The following is a 9,558-nucleotide window of genomic DNA, read 5'->3' on the forward strand; positions in this document are numbered from 1 at the left end:
AGCTGTCAACTCTAAGCATTACCAGCCCAGATGATTATCATTCTAATGCTCTGGCTCATCAAGTCAGGTTTTCTTTTTAAGATTTTATTTATTTATTAATATGAAAAAGAGCGCGAGCAGGGCAGAGACACAGGCAGAGGGAGAAGCAGGCTCCATGCAGGGAGCCCGACGTGGGGGTCTCCAGGATCAGGCCCTGGGCTGAAGTGGCGCTAAACCGCTGAGCCACCCGGGCTGCCCTCAAGTCAGTTTTTATTACAATTTTTACTTGGCTTCCTTCAGACTCTGGGTTATTACTTTCCGGGGCCCTAGGCCTGTGCTAATTTGCATGAGTTTTAAACTAATCATCTGGCTTAAAAAGCAATTTTGCAATTGAAATCCATGGCACTTAATTGGCTTCCTACCTCTAGGCACTAAATTACCCTAAAACAGCTCATCGGATCTACCAGTCTATACAAGAGCAGAAAGCGCTGGGGTTGTCTTTTAAGACTTAACACTGATGACTCAGAGAATGTTACGCTCAAGAGTGCGATCGCCTCGCCTTGGAGACCTAGCAAGTGCCCATAACGGGCTGTATCTACCATCCTGACGTGATCTGCATTACTTTGGTTTGAGAGGCCACCCCTCCTTAAACAGAAGAACGTACACAGGTGTGTGTGTGTGTGTGTGTGTGTGTCTGTGTGTGTGTGTGCGCGCGCGCGCGTTCTGGTGGCTGCGCGGCCACGCCTCGGGATCTCCTGCCGACTGGCAGCTGGCCTGTTAGGAGTCCTGACCTCAGGGTCACCCCAGCATGCAGAGCAGGAACTGCCTCCCCGCGCGGCGGAGGACGCCGCAGATGCCCGGGAGCGGTGCACCCATCACAGGGGCTGCAGTCTGGGCAGTCGGCCCTCCAGGGAAGGCTGGACGAGCACCGCACAAAGGACGGCAGTCGGAAGGAGAGTGGGCTGACGAGCTGGGGGCGAGGTGGGTAGGCTCCTGCACAGGGGCTTGACTCTCCCTGTGTTTTGAGGGACAGGACCTTGCACCAACCTCCACGAAGGCATCAGTCAGGTCACTAGCTCGGTCCATCACTGGCAAATGGCGCCCGGCCACGATTTTCACCTTCAGCTTCCCAGGCATCTTCCCGGCCTCGGCCTCGGCCTCTTCTTGGGCTCCTGCAGAAACAAACAAGCGAGTCTGCGCCGAGCTCCGCGCCGGGCGGGGGAGGGGCGGGAGCGCGCAAGGAGCCGCGCGCGCAGCCGGGGGCGCGCGGGATAACTGATAGCGGAGGGCGCGCCACGCCGCCGATCGCCACTCACTCTCGGATGAATGAGGGGGCCGTCCCGCGCGGGCGCTGAGGCCTCATGCCGGAGAGGCAGCCGGAGGAGTGGCCCCGGAGGATTCCTCTACCCCGGCCCCACAGCGCTGGCGAGAGAAGCAAAAGCCCATGAGCATCCCGCGCAGGTTCTGCCAACCCGTCCTGGTGTTTTCCTCCCCCCAAAATGGCGGCTCTCGGGGCGTGAGGGAAGCATCGATCTTTCGGCGCTCGGCCCGCTTCGCCGAGGAGGAATTAAATTCGCCGAGAGCAGATGGAGGGGGCGGGGCGGACTGCACAGGGAAGTTGGTCGAGCCCTGCATCATCCACCGAGCCGGCGCGGCGGGTCGGCGCCTGCCTGCCTGCCTGCCTCGGAGCGGCCCGGGTCGCGGGGGGCGGGGTGCCCGGAGGTCTCGGTGGCTTCCCGGCTGCGAGCGCCGCATTCTCGAGGGGTGTGACCGAAGGAGCGGCGGCGCAGACTGCTAGAGAAGCGATTTCAGGCGGCCTGTAGCCACCAGTCCTCCTCAGTGGGTTGTAAAAATCAGTTTACCTGGTTCTGCCTGGAAGGGATGCAGTTCTTGTCGCATATGAAGGAGGGTAAGAAATTTCAGGGACATCTTGGGTCCTGGTCAAGTAAGTATTGCATACATAGCAACATTTTTTATTTTTTCAGTCGTATACACGTGTTACTGTAGGTCTTGGGGAAAAACAGAACTTTGAAATCCAAAGCCACCGAAGGAGTTTCCCCTGCATGCCTGCATAGGCTCAGTTCGTTTATTAAGCGTCAACAAGCCGACGACCTGCTTTACTGGCCGGAGGTCAGGACCTCCTACCTTTTGAAGTTTCTAGTCAACTGCAAAGAAAGAACCAGCCGAGCTTAATGAAACCGCTTGAACAATCGGCCTAATTACATGTGTAAATAAACATGCAAAAAAAGAGGCAAAATCTATAAGAAACCATCAGGAAAAAATTTGGGAAACTGAGGCACACGCACGGGATGTGACACAAGTCCCCCTACGCCAAATATGGAAAACAGCATTAACAGTATATACTATATCAAATACCAAAATCACCATTATCAATTACCATAGAAAGTTTTTTGTTGTTGTTGTTTTAACCACTGGATTCAACAGGATTGGAACATGACCAAATGATTTTTTTTTTTTTTTTTAAGTGATACACGTTTTCTCTAAGATACTTATCTTGGTTGCTTGGGTGGCTTAGGCCTGATCCTGGGGTCCTGGGATGGAGTCCACATCCAGCTCCCTGCTCCATGGGGAGCTTACTTCTCCCTCTGCCTATGTCTCTGCATCTCTGTTTGTGTCTGTCTCTCATGAATAAATAAAATTTAAAAAAAAAAAGATTTCTTTATTTGAGAGAGAGAAAGCATGGGGGTGTGGGGAGGCAAAAGGAGAGGGATAGGACCCAGAGCAGATTCTGCACTGAGCCTGGACCCCTTTGCAGGACTGGACCTGAGGACCCTGAGACCATGACCTGAACTAAAACCCGAGAGTTGGATGCACAGGCTGAGCCATCCTGGTGCCCTAAACTGATACACCTTTTTTGTTTTTTTTTTTTAAGATTTTTTTTTTTAATTTATTCATTTATGAGAGAGAGAGAGAGAGAGAGGCAGGCAGAGGGAGAAGCAGGCTCCACGCTGGGAGCCCGATGTGGGATTTGATCCTGGGTCCCCAGGATCACGCCCTGGGCCAAAGGCAGGCACCAAACAGCTGAGCCCCCCCGGGATCCCCTGAGACACCTTTTAAACTTTGAAAATACTTAACAGGGCAGCCCAGGTGGCTCGCGGTTTAGCGCCGCCTTCAGTCCAGGGCCTAATCCTGAAGACCCGGGATGGAGTCCCCGCGTCAGGCTCCCTGCATGGAGCCTGCTTCTTCTGCCTGTGTCTCTGCCTCTCTCTCTCTCTCTCTTTCTGTGTCTCTCATGAATAAAATAAAAATAAATAAAAATAAAAATACTTAACAGGTTGGGGCATGTGGATATCTCAGTGGTTGGAGCCAGTGACTCTTGATCTTGGGGGTGTGAGTTTCAGCCCTACATTCGGTGTGGAAGTTACTTAAAAATAAAGTCTTCTTTAAAGGAAAAAAAAAAAATACTAAACAGGTTAATTTAACTCCAGGCAGTGGTGACGCAAAATTCTCTTTTAAAGGCATAAGTTCGGGCAGTCCAGGTGGCTCAGCAGTTGAGAGTCTGACTTCAGCTCAGGGCGTGATCCTGGTATCCAGGATTGAGTCCCACATTGGGCTCCTTGCAGGAAGCCTGCTTCTCCCTCTGCCTGTGTCTCTGCCTCTCTCTCTCTGTGTCTCTCATGAATAAATAAATAAAATCTTAAAAAAAAAAAAATAAGATAAACAGATGGGGGGGGAGAAAAGAAAGAGGGAAACAATCCATAAATGACCCTTAAAGATAGGAAACAAACAGAGTTGATGGAGGGAGGTCAGTGGAGGATGGGCTACATGGATGATGGATATTGAGTACTTTTGTTATGAAGAGCACTGGGTGTTGTATTAAGAGATGAATTGCTGGATTCTACTCCTGAAACCAATAATGTACTGTTAGTTAATGTACTTACTAACTAGAATTTATTTTATTTATTTATTTTTAAAGATTTATTTATTTATTCACGAGAGATACAGAGAGAGAGGCAGAGACCTAGAAGGAGAACCAGGCTCCTCACAGGGAGCCCAATGCAGGACTCGATCCCTGGACTTCAGGATCATGCCCTGAGCCAAAGGCAGACAGATGCTCAACCTCTGAGCCACCCAGGCATCCCAACTAACTAGAATTTAAATCAGAATTCTAAGAGAAAAAATTTTAAAAGTACTGAAACATAAAAAAAAAATTAGAAAACTGAAGTTTTGCAACAATCTTAATGGGAAATAATGCTCTGTAGTACAAAATGTTGTAATATAAAAATATATTTGCAAATTGTACAATTAGGGGTTAGCTATCTCAATCTCCTAATTAGTATCAAGTACCAGTATAAGGTACTTGTACATACCTGTTGCCTAAGGCTTCATTAACAGGAGATTATAATTAAGATGTTTCCTGAAGACTTTTTTTTTTTAGTGGAATTAAGCCTGACTTCAGTTTGTTTTCTAATAATTATACTAGTTTGTTTTAATTAACGCTGGGAACAGTGTTAACTTTCCTGACAAATCTATCATGATCTGGTTCCTAATTAGCTTCTGTAGCGTCACACTGCTCCATTCTTTTTGCATCTTAGATCCCATAATAACAAAAGTTAACATATATTGAGTATTTGCTCTGTACCAGCCACTAAATTCAGTGCTTCATAGCTTTTAAAGCTCTCTAAAATCCCCCCAAAAAATAAAAATAATAATAATAATAAAGCTCTCTAAAATCCTATAGAATAGGAATTATCAGCCTTCATTTTATAGATGATGAATTTGAAGCTTTGTAATGCTTACTTGATGACTACCCAAAGCCACAGAGCGGGTAATGTTGGAGGCAGGATTTATATCTAGGCAATTTGACTCTAAGAACCCCTTTTTAGGGATCCCTGGATGGCGCAGCGGTTTAGCGCCTGCCTTTGGCCCAGGGCGCGATCCTGGAGACCCGGGATCAAATCCCACGTCGGGCTCCCGGTGCATGGAGCTGCTTCTGCCTCTGCGTGTGTGTCTCTCTCTCTCTCTCTCTCTCTCTCTCTCTATCATAAATAAATTAAAAAAAAAAAAAAGAACCCCTTTTTAAAGGCTATGTGTAGTTTCCTATAAGCTATGCTTTTTTCCCTCTTTCTCATAGTCATCCTAGCAAACATTTAAATGTTATCTAATGTCTTCCCTTATTGCCTTCCTGATAAACATACTCTTCACTTCCACTGCTATGCTACCACTAAATCTAATATATCTATTACTGTGCAGCCCATATACATAATTATGTATCTTTCTTTATCCTCTGTTAAACTTTGAGCACCTTGAAGGGAAGGACTGTTTACTGTCCATCTTTCAATTTTCAGTTTCCTCTCTGTGCTCTTCTTGTAATCCACAAAAGCCTGTGCAATTAAATGTTAATAACACATATACATTTACTGCCTTGCTCTCTCTTTTCTGACTTCCTAAAATATTCCTTTGAATCCCTCTCTACCCTTCAAGGTTAAACTTCTCAAGGATTTTGATGCCCTCTCCTCACTTCACAAACACTCTTAAAACAATTTTTGACTTTGGGGTGCCTGGGTGGCTTAGTCCGTTGAGTGACCAACTCTTGATTTTGGCTCAGGTCATGATCTCAGGGTTGTTGGGCACTGTGCTCAGCATGGAGTCTACTGGAGATTCTCTCTCTCTCCCTCTCCCACTCCGATATGTGCATTCTCTCTCTCTCACTGTCTCTAAATTAAAAAAAAAAAAAACAACAACAACAAAAACACAACCATTTCTGACTTTAGCTACCACCAATCTACCAAAATAACTTCCTCCGCAACTTTCTCCAAAGCTATCAATAACCAATAATTTAGATTCCTAAATCTAGTGGACAGTTTTCATTTTACAGGACTCCCAGTAGCATTTGACATTGTTAATCATGTTCCCCTTGAAATGGTTTTCTGCTTCATATTCAGATACCATGCTTCTCTTATCTGTTGCAATATATATGTATTTGCCTTCTAAACTTCCTCACTGTCCTTAACAAATAGGGATTTTCTTCAGGGTTTCAGTTCTTGGACCTCTTCTCTTCTAACTATACTGTCTCCTTGATGATCTCATTCAATTAGTTAACTGAATAGGTAGAAATTAATTTCAATTTCTATTTATTTAGCCGAGGATTATGACATTTTTATCTTTAGCCCACAACCTTTTTCTGGTATCTGGACCCATATATTCCAATTTCAGGCTCCAATTTCTTTCTTTTCTTTTTGGATTTATTTTTATTTATTTATGAGACAAACGGAGAGAAAGAGGAAGAGACATAGACAGTGGGAGAAGCAGCTCCTCACAGAGAGCCCGATGTGGGACTTGATCCCAGATCCTAGGATCACACCTTGAGCAAACACCCAACCGCTAAGCCACCCAGGCATCCCCAGCCTCCAATTTCCATTTGGAATATCAAAAAAGGGATCCCTGGGTGGCGCAGCGGTTTGGCGCCTGCCTTTGGCCCAGGGCGCGATCCTGGAGACCTGGGATCGAATCCCACATCGGGGATCCCGGTGCTTGGAGCCTGCTTATCCCTCTGCCTGTGTCTCTGCCTCTCTCTCTCTCTCTCTATCATAAATAAATGAAAATTGGAAAAAAAAATTAAAAAAAAAAAAAACGTTTGGAATATCAAAAAGACTTTAAAGTTAACATCCAAAACTGAAGTTATTTATCTCTCCCACAACTACAACAACAATAATTACACCATCATCAACAACAACAACAAAATAAAAAACCTGATTCTTCTCTGCTATGTTACCCATCTTGAATTACGGAACACCAGCTACCTAGTCAAGTGCTCAAGCCGGAAACTCACTGATATAAATTTGAGGATAGATACACATGGCAACTTGAACTCTCAGGTGCTTTTACTTTGATTTCCTTCTAAAGCAGCAAATCAGTTGAGTAAAGGGTAAAAATGAGTTAAATAGCTAGCTAGGTCAGCTTATCTTCCCATTGGTTCCCTTGTATCACATAAAGGAGTGTCTCATGTATGTAAGGCACAATGGCCACATTAAGTAAGACATTCTCTAGGGGATCCCTGGGTGGTTCAGCGATTTAGCACCTGCCTTCGGCCAGGGGCGTGATCCTGGAGTCCCGGGATCGAATCCCATGTTGGGCTCCCTGCATGGAGCCTGCTTCTCTCTCTGCCTGTGTCTCTGCCTCTCTCTGTGTGTGTATCTCTCATGAATAAATAAATAAAATATTTTTTAAAAAGTTCTCTAGATTGGAAGATTACTGAAGTGAAACACATTGCTTCATATCAGTACCCATCAATGCACTCAGTGATCTATGTCATCTAGGGGTAATGGAAGGTTATGGACTGACTTACTGTACCAGCACCAGGACAAGCTCTTCTCATTTGTACCTGTACTGCAATGCCTAGAGGCTTTCCACTTATATCTACTTAAGGCCTTTGTGGAAAACCCTAGCCACAATTGACAATTATCTTTGACTCTTTCTCTTACCCTTGACACCCAATTAATCACCAAGTCTTATTGTTTATAACTCCTAAGAGATTTCTCAAATCCATCTATTTTCCAGTATTATTTCTCACCTGGAAGACTGCATTCCCCACTTCCACTCTCACTTTCATCCAATCCATTCACCATAAAGTAGTGCAAATGATCTTTTTAAATAACAAATATATTTACATCACTCTGTTGTAGGGGAATTTTTTGCCAAAGATCCCTTATTCTTTCTTGTCAGACCCTTTTCTATATAAGAAAGTAAAAATGTTCAGAGATTCAAGAGCAGGACATCAGAAGAGGATTTTTCATTCATTTTTGCCTTGTTGGGTTTTTTAAAGTCAAACTATGCCTACTTCCCCTTATGTTAATCTATCACCTAGCACTTGATCATTCCATTTCAACTGAATTGTTGTTCAAATGAATCATTCCATTTCAGTATCTACAGACCGAAAGTAGGTCTCAATTCGCCTCAGTTCATGGGATCTAAGTTATATGCCTGACCCTTTAAAGTTAACACTGTATTTCTTCTAACATACCATTTTTCCTTTGCCAATTAGGTGGCACTAGTAGAGTTTTTATGATCCTAAAAGCCATTATCTTCACAGAGACACTAACACTTAAGTTAATTGGATTTACATTGATACATAATTTCCTAACCCTTTTGTTAACTTCAAATCTCCTGTTGTTAGAGGGTCCAGTAATCCATCTAATGTACCTTGGAAAGCAAAGCTAGAGCTCTATATTTACTAAAGTTGTCATGAGCAAGATTCAGCTTCCAATGTGGACAAGCATTATTCAACAGAAGAGTGCTGACGAGTGGTTACTAATTACTACAATTGATGGCAAGAAAAAAAGTGAGCTGAGTTTATGGCTAGCACCTTGTATAGCCTATGGTGAAATGAACCCTATCCAGTCTGTTCTAGATAGCTGGATAAGGGATTTTTAAACAGGTTATATGTTGCTTCCCACAGGAGGGAGTAGTTTTACATATTATTGGTGCTATAATTACAGATAGCCACTGCAATCAAGATGGAGTGAAGTTGAAATTTTAAGTGGTTTCCATAAGTAATATGTAAGTCAGTTACATATCTTTTAATATTGGAGATGTTAGGAGTTAAAAAAGTAAATAAAAATGTTGGGACTTGAATAAATATTCCAAATTTAAATCCAGCTACATACCCTGGGACCTTACGTACTGCTACTCCCCTAGTGTCTTGACCACCAGGAGATGCTTCCCATATGAATAAAGAAACTGACCCACCACCTCCCCCAGCTAAGGGAGGATTTTTCAAACATCCCCTAATTCATACTACTCTTCAGTACCTGTTTACTGCTATTTAGTTAAAAACCAAAAATTAACATCTAGACTATAAGACTCTGTTAAATCATGTTATCTGTCCCCTACCAACAATACTAGCTTTATTTTCATGACTCTTCCACTGGCCTATGCCATCTGCATTGATCTCCTTTTGACTACAGGGCCCACCCTCCCCCCACCCTGCTGGGTGTTTTGAGGTATTTCCTCCTCTGCTAACCACTAGACAACTGGGGGATGGGGAGGAGAACTTAGGTGTAAAATAGATCCTGGAACTGGCAAATGGTGGTAATTTGCCTCCAGTGAGTGAACACTCCCCCTCTTTCCTTCCTGTAACACAGTTTTTGCAAACAAAGTATTTTTAAATTTCTATTTTTGTGATCATATTTTCCACAACAGTATAAAGTCCTGAGGCATAAATGAAAATCATTGTCTGGCTGAGTGCTGCTTTTATTGTCGTTGTTATTGTTAGGTAATTATAAATTGACCCTTTATTTGATACTATCTTTCCCACCACTGGAATAAACCATACATACTATCACTTGTTCCTATTCCTCTAGAATGAGCCTTCTCTCCCCCCAGCCCACTCAAATCTTACTGCCTCTTTATATTTGTTGTTTTTTTTTTTTAAGATTTTATTTATTCATGAGACACAGAGAAGGAGAGAGGGGCAGAGACACAGGCAGAGGGAGAAGCAGGCTCCATGCTGGGAGCCTGACGTGGGACTCGTGGGACTCGATTCTGGGTCTCCAGGATCACGCCCTGGGCTGAAGGCGGCACTAAACCACTGAGCCACCGGGGCTGCCCAACAGTTTA

The 9,558-nt window shown here is 44.1% G+C and overlaps 1 protein-coding gene across 24 annotated transcripts in view; it reads right to left on the minus strand.

Annotated features, from left to right (window-relative positions):
* Window positions 1–1,510, minus strand: part of C2CD5 (C2 calcium dependent domain containing 5) — a 101,306-nt gene extending 99,796 nt beyond the window's left edge. For 9 of the 24 annotated variants that reach the window (XM_038577036.1, XM_038577033.1, XM_038577032.1 and 6 more), the window contains exons 1-2: window positions 1,296–1,509; window positions 1,027–1,151 (exon numbers count right to left, since the gene is read on the minus strand). In XM_038577036.1, coding sequence (XP_038432964.1) covers window positions 1,027–1,116 — 90 coding nt within the window. In that variant the 5' untranslated portion in view covers window positions 1,117–1,151; window positions 1,296–1,509. Of the gene's footprint in view, window positions 1–1,026; window positions 1,152–1,295 lie in introns of all 24 variants that reach the window. The other 15 variants (XM_038577030.1, XM_038577035.1, XM_038577031.1 and 12 more) reach the window with 3 other exon arrangements.
* Window positions 1,511–9,558: the final 8,048 nt, after the last annotated feature.

Source organism: Canis lupus, chromosome 27 (genome assembly GCF_011100685.1).
Source record: "Canis lupus familiaris isolate Mischka breed German Shepherd chromosome 27, alternate assembly UU_Cfam_GSD_1.0, whole genome shotgun sequence".
Taxonomy (NCBI): domain Eukaryota; kingdom Metazoa; phylum Chordata; class Mammalia; order Carnivora; family Canidae; genus Canis; species Canis lupus.